At 54.3% G+C, this 23,932-nt stretch overlaps 1 protein-coding gene across 5 annotated transcripts; it reads right to left on the bottom strand.

Moving 5' to 3' along the window:
- Positions 1-316: 316 nt before the first annotated feature.
- On the bottom strand, positions 317-22,856 carry Arhgef19 (Rho guanine nucleotide exchange factor 19). Of its 5 annotated transcripts, none has more exons than XM_074081234.1 (17): positions 12,842-13,826; positions 10,699-10,820; positions 9,250-9,693; positions 8,580-8,864; positions 8,310-8,418; positions 8,169-8,236; positions 7,576-7,838; positions 6,933-7,093; positions 6,674-6,826; positions 6,307-6,436; positions 6,100-6,174; positions 5,801-5,890; positions 5,493-5,653; positions 3,840-3,998; positions 3,336-3,415; positions 1,887-1,991; positions 320-1,599 (listed from the first exon to the last, which is right to left on the bottom strand). In XM_074081234.1, exons 3-17 carry the CDS (start codon positions 9,662-9,664, stop codon positions 1,442-1,444), a joined length of 2,412 nt encoding a protein of 803 aa, XP_073937335.1. In that variant the 5' UTR covers positions 9,665-9,693; positions 10,699-10,820; positions 12,842-13,826; the 3' UTR covers positions 320-1,441. The 5 variants fall into 5 exon arrangements, with proteins under 5 accessions (XP_073937337.1, XP_073937335.1, XP_073937334.1 ...); XM_074081233.1 differs by having other exon boundaries at positions 10,699-10,776; XM_074081237.1 differs by having other exon boundaries at positions 327-1,599; positions 8,601-8,864; positions 10,699-10,776; positions 12,842-13,821.
- Between the last annotated feature and the right edge of the window lie 1,076 nt (positions 22,857-23,932).

The following is a 23,932-nucleotide window of genomic DNA, read 5'->3' as shown; positions in this document are numbered from 1 at the left end:
TTGCAGCATAGTGGAACCTGACCCTTCCTATTTCTCTTCCATACACTCCCACCATGATGTACCGTCTGCCACAGGCCCAGAGTACTAGGGCCCAGTGACAGACCTGAAACCTCTTAATCATGAGTCAAAATAACCTTTTTTTTTTTAGGTCTCTTGTCCTAGTGAAGGAAAGCCAACCAACACTTAGTGGCTTATCAGCACACCATCTCCTGGATTGGTCCAGAGGAAGCCATGTGACCCAAACTAGTTCAATCACAAAGAATCCCCATACTCAGACTGGGAATGTTTTCCCAAGTTGGGTGTGAATGAAGAAGCCCCTAGGAAGCTCACACCAAGGACAAGAGGGTGGAAAGGGAAAGAGCTAGGTCCTCTATGACATCAATGAGTCACTTGATCAAGAGACCCTATCTTGAAAAATCCCATCACAAAAAAGGGCTGGTGGTGGGGCTCAAGGTATAGGCCCTGAGTTCAACTCCCAGTAGCCAAAAACAAAAAACAAAAAAGGGATGAAGAGGTCTCTTTGCTGATGTGATTTAAGTTAAGGATTATGACATGGGAGGGCTTATCTGGGTGGACTCCAAATGCAATTACACATTCTTAAAAGGGCAGCAAGCCTGGCATCAGTTCCTCATGCTTGTAATCCTAGCTCCCTGGGAGGCTGAGATCAGGAGGATTGTGGTTCAAGGCCAGCTCAGGCAAAGAGTTCACAAGACTCCCATCTCTAAAAATAACCAGAGCAAAATGGATTGGAGGTGTAGCTCACCACCACCCCCTGCTCATTTCCATGGTTTTATGTCACCCTGTTTGCACTGATTTGTCACAGAAGCCAGAGGAAATAATACAAGAACCAACAGTCTCTTTAATATCTCAGTCTGCTTGAACCAGACGTTTTGTTACTTGCAGCAGAAAGCAATCTAACTGGCACACAGCCCCTCTGCCCCCAGGGTCCTCTCCTAGTTGAGAATTCTGGACAAAGGCAATTCCCGGGGAGGCAGCCAGAGACCTGGAGATCTGAAGTTGGGGATGCCTGGGCCGGGCAGCAGACTCCCAGCAAAGGCACAGGAGTTTATTTACAGAGAAGTCACAGCACCAGCACCAGCACCAGCACCAGCAGCCACTCGGTTCTGGCTGGGAAGGTGATGGAGAAGGCTCTACAGTCATGCAGGTTCCAGACCCATCAGCCCCAGAGTGTCTCCCACAGGCCCTTGCTCCGGCAAGTGGAACAGGGAGGGTGCAGCTCTTGCCCTCGGCCCTGAGGTGTGGACACCAGGGAGCATGAGGACAGGGAGACCCCTTGGAGGCCCCCACTGCTGAGTCCAGGCCAGGACCACAGACGGAAGGAAGGGCCAGCAACCGAGGCCTGGGGCACGGAGCCACTGTAGGAACCTGGGAACCGAGTGGGAGCCAGGCACAGAGAGGCCATCCTGGGTTGTGGCTGCCATCATGCGAGGGGCTCCCCATGCTTGCTGCTGGCACTCGTGAGCCGCTTGTTCTCACGAAGGTTACGGAGCCGGGCGCTGAGGCTGCCAATCTCCTCCACGTAGGCCTGGGGCACCCATCCCTTCTCACCATCCGCCAGGCGCACTCCCTCCAGCCAGCCTAGGGACAGCAGCATCGTGACGCTGAAAGTACAGCAGGCCTGACACAAGCCTGAGCCCAGGTGCCCTCACCTCAGCATTGCCCAGCTCCAGGAAGGAGGCAGCCTCTAGCTGCTTGGAGATGCTCCTCTGACCTGCTTTTCCTTGACACCCACTCTCCCCATCAGCTGAAGTCCTTCCTGTCTAACCTGACACCCACACGCTGTGGCTGATGGATGTTCTCTCTCACATAACTTTTCCCTGTGACATCTTAGCAGGTAGCTGCCTCCCGACACCTGGACCCCTCACCGTCACTGGTCCGAGTCTTCACTGCCAGGATGTCAGTCTTCTCCAAGGTCAATTCATCTGGCTGCAGAGCCTTGTAGGTCCTGACACACTGAACCTGGGGGCGGTCTGACAGCCAGGCAGGGTCAGGGGATTCCCAGGTAGTGGTAGAGCAGGATGGGGAAGTAGGAAGAAGGAACGTGGGGAGACACTGCTGCTCCTCTGCCCCTCCCACACCGCAGGCCCTCTCTGTCCACACTAGCCACCTGAGCACAAACCCTGGGTACATCAGGCCTTTCGAGCTTTGGGTACTGCTCTAGCCCAGGGCTCTCACCTCCCCACTTAGTGCAACGCCTTGCTCTTGACCCTAGACCCCCTCATCCAACTGCCCCAGGCACCCTCAGAAAGCTGTGGTGTCCTCATATTTCCCTAACACCCACTGGGTCCCTCCAGGGCATTCTTCTCAGCTGGCATTCAAACCAGCACACTTCCGTCATCTAGAACAGAATCCGAAGTCCTCACTGGTCCCATGAAGCCCTGCATTATCTGGCAGTGTCCCTTGCGAACTTCGTTTCTGTCTTCATCCCCCTCCTGTTCATGCAGCTCCAGCCACAAAGCTTCCCTACTGTTCCTGAAAGCTCTAGTACCCTTCTGCCTCAGGACCATTATACTGTTTCCTCTGCCAGGGTTTCCAGGGACCTTTGCTGACTACCTGTTCAGAGTAGGGAACTCATCCCCAGCTCAAGTGGGACCCTAGCTTAAGCCAGAGAATGCCTCGTTCAAGGCCCTTGGCTTTTCCCACCAGACTAGCTGAACTGGGAGCCCTGGAAACCACAGAGTTGGGAGCCAGACCTGGCTTGACTCTCAGCTGTGCCTCCTAGTGGCTATGTGACCTTAGGTAACTTACTTAACCCCTCTGAGCCTCAGGTTTCAAAGATAAGAAAAATGAAGAAAAAAAATTAAAAAAAGAGAAAAATGAAGAAAACAAGTCTACTTAACAGGGTTGTCATAAGGATTAAACAAAATAAATGCAGATCCAAAAGCCCAGCCCTGGGCTTGGCAGGTGCTCAGTGGAAATGAGTTCCCTTCCTGCCCCTTTACTACCATGCACAGCTCATTCCCCACCTCCCTAATCAAAAACATTCCATAGCTACCTACTCCTCACTACAGAGGTCCTCCGTGACTGGGCTGCTGCCTGGCTTGCCAGCCTCCTGCCACAGGGCAGGACACCTCGCCTCTCAGGATCCCTATTTTCTAGTTTGCAAAATGGGCTTTGGAATGTCCAGATGTTGCATGTGCCCTTGGGGTCAGCCTATCCCTGCCTACCCTGTAAGGATCCTCAGAGCCACCCTGACCACCTCAGGCTGGAGGATCTCCCCTCCCAGTGGCTGGAGGGGCCACTGGCAGGGAGGGGAAAGCAGTGAGGCTTCTGGTCCAGGGCACATGGGGGAGGTAGGGGGTGGCAGCACCTACCTTCCCCCTCGCTGATGACCTCTTTGTCCTCCTGGGCACTGGAAGGGCACAAGGCTGAGATCCACCGCTGCTTCTCACTTCTAAGGGAGGGAGGCCTTTGTCACAACAGGCAAAGTTGCCAAGAATAGAGCAGGTGCTGAAGCCAGTACTGGGAGAAGTGGGAATGAGGTCCAGGCCTAGGACCTGGACCATGTCTACTCCACCTCGGTCTACCCCACAGTCAGTTCCCAAGCCTGTAGTCCCCTCCAGCTCTGAACCCTCTGGATGCCAGCTCTGCCCATGTCCTGCCTCATGATATCATCCTGAAGCCAGAGATAGAAGGCACAGTGGCTGGCACCCAGGAGATGCTCAGGGCCCAGGGAGGAGGTAGCAGCCTCCCTTGGCACACCTGCTGGGACTCTTGGACCCACCCAATCTTGCTCTGTGCCCACATGGGCACTTGGGGGTCACCCCTAGCCTACTTGTACAGGCCTTTGGGACTCCCTCACCCACCCCTCCACTCACTCAGTGCGGGCCCTCAGCAGGAGCTGGTGCTTGGCATGCTGCCCATGCAAGAGCCGGAGCAGGAACACGTGGCCAGGGATGCCCTGCAGTTTCAGGCTCAGGTCCCGCACCTGCAGCTCCGCCATCCGGGCATGAACAAAAACAGCAAATTTCCCAAGCCTGCAGGATGGAGAAGGGTCAGCCTGGCCTGAGCCTGGGCCTGGACCCCCAGTGCTACACCCAGACCAGGTGAGTTGATGGACGAGGTGAGAAAGGGTTTCAACCCTTCCAGCCACCTCCCCAGAGAGACCTGGCCACAGGGTACCATCTCCCAGTAGCCACCATAGTCCCTATCAGGGACAGGAGCTCCCTTCCTGCTTATCATAGGCAGAGGTAGAAGGTGATGGAGACCAGTCTCCAACCCCAGACATGCTTTCAACTTCTCTCTACCTGGAAAACTCCTATTCATCCTTTAAAACTCAGCTCAAAGACTGAGGGCATGACTCAAGTGATAGAGCACTTGCCTAGCAAGCATGAAGTAGATTTCAATCCCCGGGATGGAAAAAAAAAAAAAATCAAATGTCCCTTCCGTATAGTTTTACTGATTCTCAGCCCCACACCAGGAACCGCCTCAGTTCACCCTCCCATCAGAACCCCCAACATCAGCCGGGTGCTGGTGGCTCACGCCTGTAATCCTAGCTATTTGGGAAGCTGAAATCAGGAAGATCAAGGTTTGAGACCAGCCCAGGCAAACAGTTTACAAGAACCCACTTTTAAAATAACTAGAGCAAAAGGAACTGGAAGTGTGGCTTAAGCAATACAATAGAGCGCTTTGCAAGGTGAAAGCCCTGAGTTCAAACTTCAGTCCCACCAAAAAAAAAAAGACCCTAACATGGTTATCAGGATGTTATTTTCACTGGTCTGAGAGGTCCTGTGGGCAGAGAACAAGTCTCATTTATATTTATGTCCCCAACACCCAGCCTGATAGGGAACAGGGTTTGGGGATGTTAACTGAGTGAAAAATAAATCAGGAATGAACTCTCAGCTTAAGATGCTCACCCTTCATCCCACTCAGCCTATGACTTACTTTATTCCCCCTCTCTCAGAACAATCCCAGCTAGGACTTGAGCATGCTCCCTAGGCATGAGGCTATCACTCTGGATTTCCCTACATGGTGGCCTCTGCTTTATAGGTAAAAGGCAGGATGGGACAGTGGGCAAAAGCCTAAGGTCCAGCGTTAGACAAAACTGGCCACCACCTTGCTTGCAACTTTCCTCACTAGCTCCCGGAACTTGAGACTACCAGGGAGCCTGCTTCCTAGGACGGCGTCTTCAGGACTGAAGGGACCAATCTATTCAGTACACCCAACACCAGGCAGGGGCTGCATAAATGCCAGCAGTTCTTGCTGTGACTCAGGCAAGAGCTGGGCCTCAGGACCACCTCTCATCTGCTGCCACTGGCTTAAGCTCACAGCAGCTTCAAGTCCTCCGTACAGGACAGCCCTTGACCTTCCTGTCTAGAAAATGGACCCATCTCACTATCTGCCTTTGCTTTGGGATCCTCAAAAGCTCAGGGTGTCCTGGCAGCTCAGCCTGGCACTAGCTGGGGTGCAGAGTTCAGTAGAGGTGAAGAAGGAAGCCCAATTTCATCAACCTGTCCCCTGTCTCCACTTACTCCTTCCGCCGGGAGAGCAGCAGGCAGTCATTGAAGAGGTGCAGGTAGACTGCCTTGCTGGACAGTTTCAGCTTGGCAGGAGGTGCTGCGGGCAGTGGTGCCAGCTCCACCAGCTCACCATGCCGAACCAGCCAGCGGGCCTGTGAGATCAGCGGGAAGATCTGCGGGACAGAGTCAACAAGGGAGAGGACTGGCACAACACAGGATGGGGGTCAGGACGCAGAGACCAGCTGGCCTGCAGTCTCCCGGGGAAGGGAGGGAGCCAGAGCTGCCCTTATGGACCCCATCCCACCAGCCGCAGCCCATACCTTGCCCTCAAAGTGGATCTTCTTGCTCAGGTGGATGAGCTCCTCAGTCCTCTTCATGGACTGTACACTGGCATTGCACTCCTGCACCAGCTGGGGAGATCATGGGGCAGTCACCTGCAATCCTCAAACCTGGGCTCCCAGAGCCCAGTCTTAGAGCCCAGGTGCTCCCCTGCCTGGGGACCAGAGACTCTATGGCTGGGGGTTCTTTTAGAGTGAGCCAGGGGTCCTGGAAGACCTCTGGAAGCCCATAGCCCAGCCCTGCTGAGCTTACCTCTTTTTTTTTTTTTTTTTGAGCTCACCTCTTTGAGCACATTGAAGGCTTTGGTGGCCATGTCCTCATCTTGGGAGCCCTGTGCTGTCCGCTTCAAGATATTCTGTAGAGTAACATCACTGCACTGAGACAGGCCATCCATCCTCCGCTTGTGACCTTGCCCATCCTTGGAGGGGCTGTAGAGGTCAAGGGTGTCGCCTACCAGCCCTCCCTACATCCTGGGGCCCCTTGGTACCTCCACCAGCATCTTGAGCCTTGTGATCCTCTGAAAGGGCAGGATGAGGAAAGAGGTGAGAGGAAGCCGTTGGCACACCGGAGACTCCTCCAGGCGAGCCAAGATACCAGGGAACTTGGGGTTCTCCAGGCTGGACAATTGGAAGAGGTCTGGAGTCACATGTCGTCCAGACCCCGGGGATCCACGATCCTGTCAACCCACTGGTCTTCAGATGCCTCTCAGCACATATATCCTGCCCCCATAGGGTGGGTCTCATTTACAGAGCCTCTTTCAGGGAGCCTCCTCTCCCAGTCACCCATTCTCACCCGATTCTCTGTGCCTACACCTGCCTGAGCACCTGCCACCCCCCTTTCAGAACTGCCCGTACAGCAGGCGCTGGTAGGTGCGCTCCTGGTAGGCCTGATTGGTGACATAAGGCAGGTAGACTCGGCGGAAGGCAGGGCAGTGGTGCAATACTACATCACACACGCTGAAACGCAATACATCTGCCTCCAGACGCTGCTCCAGGTCCTGCAGGAACCTGAGGGGCGGGCAAGGGGTCAGGACCAGGGCAGACACCCCAGATCTTGGAGCCCACTCAACCACAGGTGTGGTGCTCACCCAGCCAGGCCAGACCACTCCCTAACCTCTCACTGGTACTCTTGACCTCGGGGAGTTTGGAAAATAGCCACTGCTTGTCCTGAGTCCCCAGACACTCGCTCAGCTCCACGGAGCCTAAGAAGTGGCCCACGGCCACCGACAGACTGTGGATATATGAGGCCTCAGAGGTAATCAGCTCAAACTTGGCCTGAAAGAGGACAGACGCAGGGTTGTAAGGGCTGGGCCAGCCCACCCTGGACCCCCTGCCTCTACCACCGCCAAGACGCCACCTGTATAGACACCCTATCTCACCCCCATCTCTAGTCCCACTCCTAATCTGGCGTCCTGACGGGCCGAAGTCCCTGCCTCCTGCCTCAAGTATAAACCCAGATGGAGTCGTCGACCCCGCCCCTTCCCCTAGCCCTGCCCACCACCCCGCCCACGGTGCACCCTGCCATAAAAGCCCCGCCCTCTCGTTGATCCCGCCCAATCCCGCGCCCACCACGTGTTTTTGCTCCCGATGACCCCGCCGCTCTCCGCCCGCTTGTCTAACTTCTCAGCTGGCTTTTCCGTCCGCTCTTCCAGCCAAGTCCACCTGCTCAGGTCCCAGCCCCCACCCCCTCCTCCAACTCAGTTCCCACTCCGCCCCGGGACCGCCCCGACTTGGCCCGCCGAGGCCGCGGCGCCCACCTCCTGCAGTTTGCAGTCGCGCAGGCTCAGCGTGGCCAGGACGCCGCTGCCGCGCACGTCGGGGATGTCCTGCCACAGCGAGAAGGTGGAGCCTCGCGCCGAGCGCTGCGCCCGGAAGGAACTGCTCGGGGAGAGGTTGGCGCGCGGCGGCCCGGGCCCTTCCTCCGCGCCCTCCGCCTCGTCCCCAGGGCCCTCCTCCTCGCGCTGCTGCCGCCGCAGCTCGCGGGCGCTGGCCACGTCGCTGTATTCCTGGTAGAGGACCGCTGGGCGGGGAGGGGGCGGGGCAGGGCCGTGGGATGCCCGCCAGCCAGGACCCCCTCCTCTGCCCCCACCCCACCCCCCGGGTTCCTCCACGTTCCCCCCAAAGCCCGCCGCACTCAACAAGCCTCTGCTCTGGTTCAGGGTGAATTCATTCATTCCTTTTCACTCACTGAGCACCTACTGCGTGCTAGCCCACTTGCCAGACACCAAGAACTCAATTCTCTCCCTCTCACGAGATCCCTAACTCCTAGATCTTCAAATCCCGGCTCCCTGGTTTTCACATCTCAGCCCCTCTTCCTCTGTGACCCCCCTCCCAGAAACTCTGCACGTACAGTTAAGGAGGAACCGTGACTGTCGCCGCTCGTTGGGACCGGGAGGTGGCTCTTCCTGTCCGTCCAGCCTAAGAAAGAGAGTGTCAGGGCCCTTCTTTGTCTGCATCCTGCCTGGAACCTGAGCTCCAGAGAGGTGGTTACCTGGGCTCCAGTCGGCTGCCATGGCCCTCGCTTGTGTCAACTTGTGCCGGCAGTGGTGCACTGTCCACCCTCATCTCTACACTTCGAGACTCCCTTCCAGACGCTTTCCCTACAGAGGACAAGACTTGAGGACCCGCAGGCTAGAGAGTGGCCCTGGGCACCCAGCCTCACACCCCAGCTGACCAAGACCCAGTTACAGGTGTTTAGTGAGTGGGCGGCGCACCACCCCGCATCTGGCTGTTCCTCAGGGCCCAAGGCAGTAGCTGGTACCTTCCCGCGCTGCTTCAGTACCTAACCCTGAGGTCAGTGCCCGGGCTGCTGAACTCCGCCCCAGGCGCAGGGAAGAGTGCAGCCGAGTCATCAGCTCCGAGGCTGAGAAGCGCCTGCGCTCGGGTCCCTCGAGGCCCACTCGGGTCGTCCCAGACAGCTCAAGCGGCTCGGGCTCCTCTGTGCTCAAGACCTGCTCCCGTGCAGGTCGGCCCGGCTCCAGGAAGACATCACGGGTCTCCGGACAGCCGGTGGTCTCTTCACGCTGGTACACCCGCACCTTGCGCCCTGAATGGGGTGGGGGGAGGCACAGAATGGCACGCACTGGGGTCCTTCCCAACCTCCTCCCTGCTGCTGCCCTGTGGCTCTGAGCTACCAGGGCAGTTCAGGCACCATGCCAGAGAAAATGGGATCAGCAAGAGGGTAGAGAAAGCACAAGCCTGACCACAGAGGGCAAAGGGTGGACAAAGAGGTCAGCATGCCCAGGACAGCCAGATGTGCTGTGTAACCCTGACAAGTCACTTGCCCTCCCTGAGCACTCATTCTCTTGTCACTAAAATCTACCACTTGTCTTGACTTTGGGGGAACTCTGGAGCTTAAAGGGTTTGGAAAGAGCTACCCAGCCCCTCCCCTGTCTGCCCCAGTGGGCCACCCCCCCACCAGGGTGACTCACAGGCTGACTTCTTTTCCGAGCCATGGCTGGCCCGGCGCTGCGGCTGTGAGTGCTGAGGACTCCAGGGTCCCTCCAGAACTGGGGGCTGAGCACCAGGACAGTGGGGCCAGCTGCCAGCCCTACTAGGCCGCATCCCTCCACTGGTAGAGGTCTTGATATCTGGGCCTTCTGAGGATGGTGGCCATAGCAGTCCTTGGAGTGGGGCAGGGGTCCCCAGGGACCAACGGCTGCCAGGAGCCCGTAGCTCCTCCGAGGTGACAGGGAAAAGGTCCAGACACACAGGGCTCAAGGACTGAAGGGTTGGCAGCTCCACAAAGGACAGACTCTCCTGCTGACACACAGCTACTGGACGGCGGGCAGTGGCTGGTGGCCCAGCCAGGAGAGGCTGAAGGGTGGCAGGTGGCCCACAGTCCATTCCTCCTTTGCTCAGCCACCCACCTGGGCCTGCAAGGGAGAAAGTATCAGATCCAGACACAGGATAGTAGGGCTGGACAGTAAGCCACCATGTCCTGGAGGTCTGGACAAACCCTTGTATACACATGTGTACACATACCTGCACAAACACACTCACATGCACTTACTGAATGATGACAGGTTTCCACATGTCACCTAACTTAATCCTCATAATCCAATGAGTGGATGCTGTTTTATCCTCATTTTACAGATGAAGAAAGTGAGGCACAGAGAAGTTGTTACTCCATTGGTAGTAGAGCCAGTACTTTCACACAGGCATCCCATCTTTCATGTCTGTGTTTTTAGCCACCTTATGTGTTCTCTAACACACACTGACGTATGACCAGACATACAGATACATATGTTGTCACACAAATCCATGTCCCAACTCATACAGCACACATTTTCTCCCAAGTATGCACACTGACCCACATCCTTTCAGAGATACATTCAGACATTTCAAATTCACAGACATACATACCTTTTTACACATTTCCAGAGACCCCATCTTCCAAACACATACATTGATCCATGGTTATCTACACACGCACTCAAGCTTTCTCACACCGTTCCAGTTGCAGGTACACACCAGGAAGCAGACACAAACACAACGGGCCCACAAGTCCTTGCTTGGCTGTTATCCATCCCCTTCCAAACTCAGAGTTGTGGCCTTCAGTGCTGAGTGATGCCCACACCCATGCCAAGCTGGCTGGGAGGGTCACTGACTGGCAGGCGGGCCACCACCCACATCAGGCTGGGTCCTCCCAGAGAAAGGCAGGGAGGTAGCCCAGCCCCCCAGCTTAGGGGGAGAGAGGGGTTTATCCCAACCCCAGCTCACTGTCTCTAGATCCTGCCAGGCTAAATGGGTCCTTCCTTGGCAGGACATCATTCCCAGGGAGTCTGCCAGAGCCTCTGGGCAGAATAATGATCCGAGGGGTTCAAGTCCCCACAGCCTTTGCCCTGGGGCCCTCTGCCAGTCCCCCTCCTGCCCCTCACCTCTCCAGTGAAGCTGAGGCCCGCTGCTGATGCTGGTCGGCTGCTCCGGCAAGGGAAGCCCTCTCTCTGCCCAGCTGGCTGGGGGAGATCCCACCCAGACAAAGAGTTTGATTCATCAAACCCTGTGGTGAGGCAAGCAGGAGGGAGGGAGCAGGCAGCGGGCTGGGCGGGGGCCTACCCTAGTCTGGCCTTGCTGTGGCAGGCCAGGCAGCAAGGACCCCCCCCCCCACCACCACCAAGAGGCCCCTTGGGCCAAAGGGGCAGTGCCCAGCCTGGCAGGACCAGGATACAGACAGAGGAAGACCTGGAGAAACGGAGGCCATTTCAACAGCAACTCAGAAACTGAGACCCCTAACACTCTAAAACAGAAAAACCACAGATGCTGAGACATTCAGGGACCCAGCGATGGAGACAGAGGGAGACACTGAAACTTTCAGACAGTCTAGATACTCAGAGACAGACGTGAAGCCCACAAAAACCCAGGAAGACAGATGGACAAACAATTCATGCCCTGTGGGCTTGCCAGTCTGGTGGGAGAGCCAAAAACAAAAGCAGTTGCAATCTGGGTTGGCAAGAAGCACCATCAGAGCAGGGTGCTGGGCCCAACTCAACTTCAGTATGCCAGGATGGCTTCCTGGAGGAGGTACTAGCTAAACTTGCTGCATGGCTAAAATTCCCAGAAGCACAGTGCACATAGGTAGGAAGTGATTCTTGGCTGAGACCCTGAAGAGAGGGAGGGAGGACCCAGTGGGAATGGCTGGTCTCTGCACAGCACCTCTCCTACTTCCCCTCTTCTAGTCCCCAACTGGGGGCGGCTGGCTGCTCCTAAGGAAGGAGCTGTCCCTTCAGCCTGTAGAGTGCCCAGCCGGAATGGGCAAGCCAGTCATGATGGTCACTCTGCAGTGTTTATCATCAGTCTTCCTCCAGGTGGGCAATGGTTTTGCAGGGGAAAATGAACACACAGGACATAGGAGCATGTGGGAGGGGAACTATCTAGCTGTCTGTCCACCAGACAGGTCTCTTTTGGGGAATCAGAAGTTATCAACACAGAAGCCCCACTTGTGCAAGCACATACAGGAGCCCCTCCCCCCTTGGTTTCTGGGAGATCCTCTGCCCTTGGCTTCTGAAAGCTCCTGGAGGGTAGGAAGGGGCCCTCCCTTCATTTACAGGGATAAATAAGCAAAACATTGAGACCTCAGGGCAGAAGCAACCCAAGTAAGGCCTCAGAGGAAAAGGCTGGGAGTGTGTGCAGAGGGGAGGGCCCAAGCAGGGGTCAGGAGTAAATCAGCCCCCAACTCCCCCAGCCATGGGGCTATGACAATGATCCATCTAGCTGGGAGGCCAGCCCTGTGGCCCACCCAGTCTTAATGTTGGGGACCTAGGAGAACCAGAGTTGGGTTTATATTGTGTGTAGTTAATCTCTTAGAGGTGGGGATAAAGGATGAGAAAAACCTCAGGAAACAAACTGACCACAGGGAGAAGGGATATTACCTGTCCAGGACATGATCACAGGACAGACTGTAGTGCCCGCTAGGCAAGGTTACTCTGTGACCCAAAGGTTAAAAAAAAATAAGCCCTGCCAAGGTTCAAGGCCCCATGTTGACATTGACCAGCTCTGTGTGGCTTTAGGCAGGTCACCACCCATCCCTGGGCCTCAGTATCCTCATCTGTAAAGTGGTCCCAAAGGCCTCCAGCTGTCTCCTCTAATAAACCTGTGTCATCATAAGTCTGCAGGCCAAGAAGGATGGGCACAGGCCAAGGAGAGTCCCAGCCAGTGGGCATTTCTAACCGGCAGAGGGAAATGGGCCCACTTGGCAAAGAGTGTCCCTGGACATTATTGTGGTTCAGGGAAAGCACCTCTGGCCCCTGCACCCAGCTTTTCCCTGTCCCCTGTCTAGTGGCCCTTGCCCTGCTGCCCAGAGGAACAGGGACCCTGCCAGAGCTCTTTGCCCCTTAAAAGATAAAAGCAAGTGGGAGGTCCTGGCTGGAAAGGGGATCCAGGCTGAGGAGCAGTGTGCAGAGCCCCAGGAGGCCGTAAGCAGGTCAGGGCTGGGAGCAGAAGCCAGGCAAGCAACACAAAGGACTCACTTGGGAAGAAGGGTGGGAGGAGGATGGGGCTGCTGGCGCCCAGCAGGGGCCCTACCTCAGCCAGGGAGCTCGGTCCAGCTGCCGGCACAATCCAGGACTGCAGGCCACCCTGGGGGCTCTGAGGTTGCTGCCAAGTTCTCAGGGGGCGATGTCAGCATGGCCCCTGAGCCGGGCAGTGCAAGCTCCTGGGTATTGTGTGGGGCAGGGACGGGGGAGGCGAAGGCAGAGGGAACCTCGCAGAGAGGAAGGCGGCTGTCTCAACGTGCCTGCTCCCCACCCCCCTTTCCCAGAACCGGTTTGGCCAGTCTAGGGTAAGAAAAGGGGGCTGGAACAATGGGAGTTCTATGCCCGGGAGGGGCTCTGAAGGACCCCAGATCGACATCCTAAAGGTGGGGAGGCACGGTTCTGCTCCTAGCAGGCAAGGCACCCCTATTCTGTAGCTTCCCAAATGTAAAGTAATGCTCAGGCAGGGGCTAGGGAACATCTTGAGCTTCAAAGAGAACCTCCCAACCTTAGACTCCTCAGGACCTTGAGACATCCTAAACTTGTTACTGCCTCTGTAAATGGGAACCCTAAGCTGCATGGTTGGGAGATGTGCCTTCTGGTCAGCCAAGATGGCCCCTCCAGTACAGCCACTCCGCAAAATTGACCCTCCGCTTCCCACTGCCTGAGATGGTCTGACCTGCCTCATCATCTCCAGCAGCCTCCCCGACCATGAAACCTTCCCTGATTCGTCTCCACGATGAGCCCTCAAGAATGCAAATGAAGTTGGGGCACCAGTGGCTCAGGCCTAGAATCCTAGCTACTCAGGAGGCAGAGATCAGGAGAATTATGGTTCGAAGCCAGCCCAGGGAAATAGTTCCTGAGACCCTGTCTCAAAAAAATGCACCACAAAAAAGGGCTGGTGGATTGTCTCAAGGGGTAGGCCCTGAGTTCAAGCCCCAGCACTGAAAAAAAAAAAAAAAAGAATGCAATTAAATTGACCAAATTGAACCAGCCTCCATAAGGAGTGCCGGCTATGTTGCCTGGCATACAATATTTTTGCATTGTTTTTCAGTACTGGGTATTGAACCCAGGGCCTCATGCTTGCTAAGAAAATACTCTACCACTGGAGCTATGCCCCCAGTCCCTGGCATGCAACTTTCACAAGCCTGTGAAAGAGAGAGGAATCTGCTTTTCCCCAGGACTAAACTGCCATTCATTTGAGTCTATGCTGCAATTGCCACGCAGGTACTATTAGTATGAGGATGAATACAAGAACTACTACTCCTGCTGCTGCTCTTGGCTCTTACTGTGTGTGCTCTGCCAGCCCTGATTTGAGCACTTCACATGCATTACTCACTTAATCGCCACCACAACCGATGATCTGGTAGATCTGGTGACCGAGACCATTGCTACCCAGCAGGTAAGCACCTAAGCCTTGTCCTGTTTGAATTTCTCATCAGTTCTATGAACTCCCTATCTTACAGATGATGAAACTGAGGTTCCAGGGATTAAATAGCTTGCTCAAGATCACATGAATATGGAGAATTAGGATCGAAACTAGTCCTTAACCATTGCCTGATACTGCCTCACCAGGCCTTTGGGAAGGTGGAAGTCTTGGAAGACCCAGCTAAAGCCTTTTACTGTTGCTCATACAGAGTAGGGACTTCATGGCACAGAACCCAATAACCCCTCCCCCAGAGTACCTCCTTCAGCTACCAACTGATGACCATCGAGTTCAGCATGATTAGGTTCCTCTGCTCCCTCCTATCCACATAGTGAGGACACACTGCCCACGGTAAGTGGGAATCAGGTGGCTGTGGATAGGTGGTAAGCAGGGACATAGAGATGGATAGTCATCCTTGGCTGAGACCCTGCCTAGATCCCTAGCTAGAAGCCCAAGGACCTCAGTTGAGAGAGCATCCCGGGGGACCCAGGGTCATTACTTCCCATGTCCCACTGCTGCAGGGGTGCAAAGCCCAAAGCTGAGCAGGCTGACCCTCCAGGACAGAAAGCCTCTCCTTACCCCAATGCATATAATGCAAAAGAAGGGGGTAGGTTGGGCGCCAGTGGTTCACGCCTATAATTCTAGCTACTTGGGAGGCCCAGATCTGGAGGATCACGGTTGGAAGCCAACTCTGGCAAATAGTTCTCAAGACCCATATTTCAACCAATAGCGGGGCATGGTGGCAAGCGCGTGGTGGCCCAGTTGGGGGTGGGGGACGGAGGAACGATAGGAGGATCTTGATCCAGGCCGCCCTGGAAAAAAGTGAGAACCTATCTCCAAAATACCCAGAGTAAAAATGGCTGGAGGCCTGGCTCAAGCGGCAAAGTGACTGAGAAGCCCTGAGTTCAAACCCCAGTACCCACCAGCCAGTAAAGGGGGGCGGGGGAGGGACAGGGCGGAGTTTGATGAAGACGTCGCCAGGAGGAAGTCGTGTGGAATCCGGCCCATCTCCACTTCTGGGGGAGCTCAAACAAGAAGGTTTGAGCTGAGCTAAAGCGTGGGGCGGGTCAAGGAGCGTGGTCAGTCTGTGCGGGTGGGACCAGGGTCCACTGGCTTGGCCAGGTAGCGATGAGGAGCAGGAAGAACCCCACGTGCTGGGGAGAAGGGGAGAAGGGGGACCAAAGACAGAATGATTCCCTTATGAATCTTAATTTACAGAGCTCTTGCCATGTGCGAGGCACTATTCCGAGGATTTCCCGCATATTAATTAATTTAATCCGCACAACTCCATGAGCTGGATATTTGTATTACTCGCGTTTTACAAGGGAAGAAACAGAAGCATAAAGGGTTTGCCCAAAGGCGCAGGTGGTGATTGGAAGGCCTTAGCACTAGAGGCAGACTGGTGAGAGCGTCTTCTGCTAGCTTCCTCTCCTCTCTCCAGGTCTTTTGCGAAGAGATCATAATAATATGTTATTAGTGATATTAATTCTTTGACCACCCACAATGTGTCAGGCACTGCGCTAGTGCTTGACATTGAATCTTCCCAACGACCCTATGAAGCACACCCTATATCATATTTCCATTACAGCAGGTTGATGGCAGAACGTGAACTTGAACCAGATCCGTCCGAGGCTGAGCGCACCTCGAAGGTGATGATGAAGCCCAGGCGCACAGACAACAGCTTCCAGTAGAAGAGGGCGAGGTTCCTCCTGGACGTCCTGATAGGCCTTATACCTGGGACGTCGGCTCCGAGCCCTGCACCTCCCGTCCCTCTCCTCGACTTGGAACCTGGCCCTGTCCTTCAACCCGAACTCAGGCCACTCTGAACATCTGTAGGCCAGGCAGACTCAGCTTCCTGCCGTCCCAGCTAAGTCCTGCCTATGAGACTGAGAGCCCCGCCCACCCAGGCTCAGTGCACGTCCCCCACCCCCGACAGGCCCCGCCCCAACTAGGCTCAGAGCCACCCCCTCAGACAGGTCCTGCCCCTCCCAACTCAATGCCACGCCCCTCTAGTCGCCCTGCAGCCAGCTTCCACAGGCTGGGTGTGTGGTTGCTTTGGACCAGATAGGTGAGGGATGCAGGAGCAGGGGTTTGTGGCATTCCTACTGGTACAGGAGGCCTGGGCAGAAAGCCCGAGGTGAAGATGATGAGGAAAGCCTGGAAGGCTAGAGGACCTTCAGGGCCCAGCGCCATAACTCAGCAGAATGACCCTGAGGCCTCTATCATAATCCTCTGAGATTTCCCAAAGCTCTGACCCTGATTTCCCTCCGCAGCTCCCATTTCCCTATTCCTGAGCTCCTCCTCCTCTCAAACCCTGTATTTCCATCTTCTTCACTCACTTTCAGGATGACTGAAAGATGCCCTGTACCTTCTCCACCACTGGCCACTTTACTCTCTCAAGAATTTGGGCCTCCAGTTGGATCTTCATCCAGTTGTTGAGCAGAGTGAACAGGGGTGCCAGCGGGAAGGCCACCACAAGGATGGCCAAGAAATCCATACTACAGCACTGGAAGGCAGGAGTGTCAGGCCTGGGGCCACCTCCCCACTATGCTAGGTCCCCAAGGCTCCGCCCCCCCCCCCCCCACACACCTATGACAACCATACTGCTGGTGGCTGCTCACCCACCTCCAGGTCTTCATCAAACCGGTCCTCCTACTCCATGGCCTTAGAGTCCTCCTCACAGTGCTGCAGCTCCTGCCCCACTGCCAGCTGCCACATCTGCCACCAGGTCTTCCACTTTCTGCAGCCGGGCAGTGAAACTGGACAATGGTCACAACAGTAGCCTGTATAGGAACTGCCATTTCTATTATCCTAACACCCCTTGCAGGTAGGCACCAAGATATTCCCACTTTATGGATGAGAAAACTGAGACCTAATGACCCTGCCAAGGCTCCCCAAATTGTAAGTGGCAGAGCCAGAGCTCAAATCCAGTCAGTAGGACTCAGGTTCAGTGCTCTTGCTCAGTGTTCTGGAACTCAGTGCGTCTTACATGGTCATTTTTGGTCTCCAGAACCCCCCCGCCCCGCCCCCATTCACAAATTCCCATTGTACAGGTGAGGAAACTGAGACTCAGGGAAGCAAAACCACACAACTCCTAAGAGGCAGAGCTTGAACTTGTGCCCCTAGCTCCCAGTCAAATGTTCTTTATGTTCTGTTCTCATAAAAGCTGTTCCCACCCTGTCCCCCCATTCTATCCCCTACCCTCACAGCACAATGAGCTCCTCCACCTTGCTGGCCAGCTATCTGCCCACCATGATGATGAAGAGCAGCTGAGCAAGCTTGATCAGGCGGCTGCCAGGGCCACACTGTTGTCAGCAGACCGAACACCTCACTCGGCTTTAGGGCTGCACAGGGGTGACTCCAGCTCCCTACCAATGCAGGCAGCTGGCCACCTGCTTCCTCCCTCCAACATCTTGGAGGCCCTAAAGGCAGATCCTGCCTCCAACAGACCCGAAGTTGTAATGACCTCCACCCTCCTCTAAAAGCCAGCTGTGCAGGGTACCCCACTGTGGGTCCACCATGTCTGGTGGCAATGTGCCCTCCCTGTCCGGAACCAGGCCACAGCTAAAGCCTATACTGAGGTAAACTCCCCACTCCCCTTCTGATTCTCTGGCTTTCTCCCCATTGAGAGATGATGGGAAGTCTTGTCCACCATCCAAAACTCCAGAAGGCCACATCCCCCAGAGCCCGCTGGGACCATGGCCTATATTTATTGCCTAGCCCATGATTGGTCAGAGGAGTATTATTTGTGGCCTAGAAAGATGGAAGCACGGTGCTGGGGAGTGGACTCTTTTAGCGATCCCCCTCCCATCCCACCAGTGACAATGGCAATTATACAATAACACCACTTCCTGAGATTCTGGCCATATGACTCCTAGCTAGTCCTCCCTAAAGATTCCTGAGGGAATCAACAGCTCTGGTTCACGTCTGCGCCCCCAGCATCCAGCCCAGGGTGTGTAGCAGGGAGGCTCCTTCCAAGTATGATAAAGGTCTCAAGCTAGCCAAGGAGGAGAAGGGGAGGGGCCTGGGGCCACCTGGTAAGGGCTGAATGAAGGAAAGAATGTAGGTGGTAGATGTTCACAGCTACCCAGTGATAGCCTGCTAAAGCTTCCAGCCCAGAGAAATCAAGAACCAGCTTTAAGGTCAAAAGCCAGACCTGGGTAGAGACAACTCTGGAACTCAAACAGCGCTGCTACTCCTCTGGGCACTTGGTTGAGAGGCAACAGCCTTGGAGTTGGGAGTGTAGGGGGGCAGTGGGAGGTGTATTCACCTGCCTTTGAAAAAATGCCACATAAACCAGGCACGCCTGTAATCCTAGCTACTCAGGAGGCAGAGATCAGCAGGATCTTGGTTTGAAGCCAGCCCAGGCAAACAGTTCTGCAAGACCTTATCTCAAAAAACCCTTCACAAAAATAGGGCTAGTGGAGTGGCTCAAGCTGAAGACCCTGAGTTCAAGCCCCAGCATCTCAAAAAAAAAAAGAAAAGAAAAAGAAAAATGCCACATAAATTGGGTGTGGTGGCTGTCGGTTCATGCCTGTAATCCCAGCTAACCCAGGACACAGAGACACATGGATTGCAAGTTCTCATGAGTTCTAGGCCAACCCAGGCAAAGTTAGCAAGACCTTGTCAAGATCGAGCAGTAAAGCACCTGCCTAACAAGTGAAAAGTCCTTAGTTCAAACTGATTACTAAAAAAAAAAAAAAAAAAATAGTCTGGGGGCAGGGCTCAAGAGTTAGAGCATTTGCCCAGCAAGCTTGAGGCTCTGGGTTAATCCCTAGTACAGAAAAAGAAATGAAAACTGCCACACAGAAGGGAGGGGTAGAAATTGACAAAGGGAAAATGAAATCCTTGCAAGCAAAGGTGTCCTCATGGGGAGTCTGGGTCTGGTTTCTATGTATCTCTGGGGCCAAGGGCAGAGTTGATCAGAGTTCTACTGGGTACAAGGGGGCAGCTACCACTCATCAGGTCACCCCCTATGCTCCTGTTCCCAACTCACCATCCCCTAATGTCAGCCATGTGCCCTGCCTCAGGGCTCCCTGTTCCCAACTGACAACAAAACAGCCCTGCAACCCATGGCTTCGTTCACCCGTCTGGTGAGCTGCAGTGAGCTACTCAGCCAGCAAAGTGCAGACCTGGCCCAAGAGTGGGATCAGTACCATGTTGAGCACAGAGCTACTGACGGTGACAATGTTGTCAGCCTAAGCAGAGTGACAAGCCATCACCCAGAGCCCATCCTGTGGCATGCTAGCAGGAAGCTGAGCGTGCCCACACTGAGCCTGGAGCCCAGAAAAGTGCTCCCACCTTCCATTACCCCGTGGGCACTCACTTGGGTCATGAGCCAGGGTGGTCAGTGTGGAGCACTGTGATGCTAACAGTGTCATGGTAAGTTACGACAGACACCAGGAAAGTCATCACTATGCTGTGGACCAGCAGGGAGGGCTTTCAGAGCCACCAGGATTCCAGCACACCCTGAAGGAGCCAGTCCTCCTGGAGCAAGGGCCTGGCTGGCAGGAGGTAGGCAAATAGGTGGTTAAACTGGCTGAATAAACCATCAGTAAATCTCTGTAAGTGACACACAGGTGGGTAGCAGGGAAGATGGTGGATAAGTGGATGACTCTGGTTGGATGGTTGATGGGTATGAGGATGAACAGATGGATGGACATAGATGAAGTTATTCAGCCATGACTATTAACTGACCACATACTCTTCAGTAGATATTCTGTGGTGAACAAACTGGACAAGATCTGTGTCGTCATCGAGTTTACAGACTAGTTGGGGAGACAGACATTAAATAAGTGAACACAGATATGTAACTGTAAGTCCTACAAAGGAAAACTTTCTCAGGGATAGTGACTCTGAGGAAATGACACTTTAGCTGCGATGTAAAAGGGAAGAAGGTGCTAAGCACAAGAACAATGGAGGGGAAGCATTTCAGGGAGGGGAAGTGTGTGTGAGGCAGTGCCGCTGCTCGCTCAGTAGACCCACTTGAGTTGCATACTGAGTGCTCCAGCCTGAGGGCACCGTTGACATTGACTCTGTTACCTTAATGCTCCCTTTCTGCTTTCAATTCTGCCACACCTATTTAACCAAACCTTATATTAAATTCTCTCTGCTGAAATATTTTGGTCTAGTTTCCTATAACCTCAACTGTTGAATGTACTGATGGGTAGGTGGAGAGAAAGAGTGATAAATCATAGAGTCATTCAATAGACATTTATTGAGCATCTCTATATGCTAGAGACTATTTCAGTCACTGGAGATAAAGCAGTCAACATAATACACAAGGTCTCTGTTCTCTTTCTCTTTTTGGTGGCACTGGGATTTGAACTCAGGGCCTCACACTTGCTAGGCAGGTCTCTTACCACTTGAGTCACTCTGACAGCTCTTTTCTGTAATGGGTTTTTTCGAGATAGGATTTCATGAGCTATTTGCCTAGCTTCGGACCACAATCCTCCTGATCTCTGCCTACTGAGTAGCTAGGATTACTGGTCTGTGTTCTCATGGAGTTCACACTTTAGTGGCAGAAGACAGACAATAAACAAAATTATATATAATAAATGCCTTGGCAAAATTAAATAGTGACAGGGAGTCTCTTTAGATTAGGTAGTCAATGGAAACCTCTTTTTGAAGGTGACATTGAGTCCTTAATAGCATATAGTAGGCCATATAAACTCTGGAGGAAGAGGATCCTAGCAGAGAAGAGACAGTGCCAAGGAGCTGGGTGGAAATGACCTATTCAAGGGACCAGTAGAGGTCAGTGTTGGTGAACCAGACAGAGGCCAGATGGCCCAGGGCCTTGCAAGGAAGGCACTTGGTTCTCTAAGTGTTTTTTTTGTTTGTTTGTTTATTTGTTTGTTTTTGGTGGGACTAGGGTTTGAACTCAGTGCTTCGTGCTTGCAAAACAGACATTCTACTGCTTGAGCCACACCTCTAGTCCATTTTTCTCTGGTTATTTTAGAGATGCGGTTTTGTGAACTATTTGCCCGGGCCGGCCTTGAACTGTAATTCTCCCCATCTCAGACTTTCAAGTAGCTAGGATTGCAGGCATGAGCCACTGGCACCTGGCTGTCATTTGTGCTTTTAAAGATGGCTCTGGTAGCTAGGAGTGGATTAAGTGGGGCAAACATAGGAGCAGGGAGACCTTTTGGGAGGCTACTGCAGTAATCCAGGTGAGAGAGAATAGTGGCTTAGACTGGGGTGGCAGTGGAGGTGAAGGGTAGTGAACAGTTTCAGGATCAATTATCAGATGGTGGGTGGATGGACAGGGGGGTGACTGGATGGGTGGGTGAGCTGACTGCTTCTTCCCTTCTCTGTTCCAGGCAGGATCTCTTTGAAGCATAGCTACATACCTTAAATACTCCTGATGTTTTACCTCACCAAGTCTGAATCATCCTGTTGGTGAGCCTTCTGGCTACTCAGTGTGGTGCCTCTGAGAGTTGGAGAAGCAGCAGTCATGGAAATCTGTAAGCAGAGCAGGAGGCAGAAGCCCAACCCTCTGCTCAGTCTGAAGCCTAACACTATGGGAATTCTAAGTCGCTCAGCTGAGGGCAGGGGGGTGCCAACTGCTTCTTGCCAGAGAGTCCATCTGCCCACAAGGCCCCAGCCTGATTCTGGGCATGTTCCAGTTAGAGGGGCATCCCAGGCAAGTTCAGCCGGTGGGAATAGGGGCCAGGGGGTGGCCAGGACATGGCTGGGACCCCAGGCTGAGGAACAGGGCCAGAGACCCAAGGCGAGTTAGGCTATTGTTGACTTGCTGGAACAAATGAACCAGCCTCTGCGGGTGCCTGGCTTCCCGGAGGCCCCGCCCGGCTCCACTTACCCAGGTAGGAGCGGCAGAGGGCACTCGGGTGGAAATCCAGCGGCTAGTTGGGCACGTGCTGCTGCAGAGGGTGGCGCAGGGGCAGGCGCCGCCACGGCTCCGCAGAATGCAACAAGACAGAGTTGCTCCGGGTCTAGCTAGGGGCACCATGGCAGGATCGCCGAAGCCAGGGGAGACTGCGCCCCTGGGCTGACCCCGCCCCTGCCTCCCCCTTCTGCAGCAGTGTGCGCAGGCTCAGTTCCTCCGCATAGAAAACCACTGTTCCCAGGTGCGCTCAGTTCGGCTAAGTGCACCGCGCGGGAATTGCGCCCCGAGGTGCTGCGCTCTGGGGAGCCGGGGTCTCCGGGTAACTGATCTCATTTCGCGAGCGGGTCCTCACCGCCTTGAAAGGAGCTTTGACAGGCATTTATTGGGGAGGGGGAAACTAAGACCCTCATTTTACAAGCGTGGTGACATGCTGAGCAGGCTGGCGCCATACAATGGCACTTCCAACGTGCCGGGCCCTGAGCTGAGCGCCTCTGCACTGAGCTCACTTAACCATCACAGCTGCTTTATGGGGCGGTCAGCAGGGGCAAATGCACTTCACTGCAGAGGTGCAGAGTCGCCTGCGCAGGTCACAGAGCTGGTGAAGAGTGCGCACTGTGCCTCGGCCTCAGGGACGCAGCGGGTGCAGCCGTCCCCGCCGCGCTCACCTCTTGGAGAAGCAGCCCCACTGAGGCGGCGGCGGTTCCGCGGGAGCTTACCGCGTCGTGGGGGTCGCGGCTCGCGGAGCAGTCGGTCCATGGAGGAGGTTGGGAGGAGGGTGAGGGGTGTGGGGGGAGGAGCCGATCAGAACCGTCTGCACCCTGTCTCACTTCCATGCAGAGGGGGGAGGCGGTGCACTAAGGAAAATATTGAAGCGAAATTGCGCTGCAGCGAGGGGAATTAGGGCTCCGCTCTTTTCAAGGGGAAACTGCCCATTGCATGAAGTGGACAATAAGCCTCGCCTGTAATCCTAGCTACTCGTGAAGAGACAGAGATCAAGGCCAGCCCAGACAAATACTTTGTGAGACCGTATCTAGAAAATACCTAACACACACACACACACACACACACACACACACACACACACACACACACACACACAAGGGCTGGGGGAGTGGCCCAAGTGGTAGAGCACCTGCTTAATAAGCATGAAGCTCTGAATTCAAAATGCAGTACCGAAAAAAAAAAAATTGACGGAGCCATGGAGTCGTGGGTTTTGGTCATTTTGACTAAACCCCTTTGCAACATGTTCAATAAAAACTAGTCTCTGAAAAACAAAAGTGGACAAGAGGTGCTATGGGAAAAGGGCTTTTAAGGGAGGCACAGTGGCTGGGCTAATCAAGTCTGTCAGGAGAGGTTGGGGCAAGAGTCCTGCTTGGCCCAGTCTCCTGGTCCTTGCCTATCCTGCATACAACAGGCGTGGGGCTGAGGCTGAGGAGACTGGATGCAGGTGTCAAGAGATTCTTCATCATTTTTTTTCCTAGGTGGTACTGGGCTTTGAACTCAGGGTTTGAGTTTGTGAGGCAGGAACTCTACCGTTTGAGCAATGTCACCAGCTCTTTTTGCTCTGAATACTTTGGAGATAGGGTCTCACTTTTTGCCCACCAGGACTAGATGCAATCCTCCTAATTTAAGTTTCTAGCCATAGCTGGGATGACCCATGTGTAGTACTGTGCCCAGATTTTCTGTTGAAAGGAGTCTTTCTATCTCTTTGCCTGGGCTGGCCTTAAACAGTGATCCTCCTGATCTCAGTCTCCCAAAAATGTAATTACTGTGCTGGCTGACAGGAGCTTGTTTTTTGCTTTGTTTTGTTTTTTTATGGTACTGGAGTTTGAACTCAGTGTCTCAAACTTGCTAGGCAAGTGCTCTACCAC

This window comes from Castor canadensis, chromosome 7 (assembly GCF_047511655.1).
Source record: "Castor canadensis chromosome 7, mCasCan1.hap1v2, whole genome shotgun sequence".
NCBI lineage: Eukaryota > Metazoa > Chordata > Mammalia > Rodentia > Castoridae > Castor > Castor canadensis.
The sequence above is the reverse complement of the archived record's forward strand: the minus strand, read 5'-3'. Positions and strand labels throughout refer to the sequence as shown.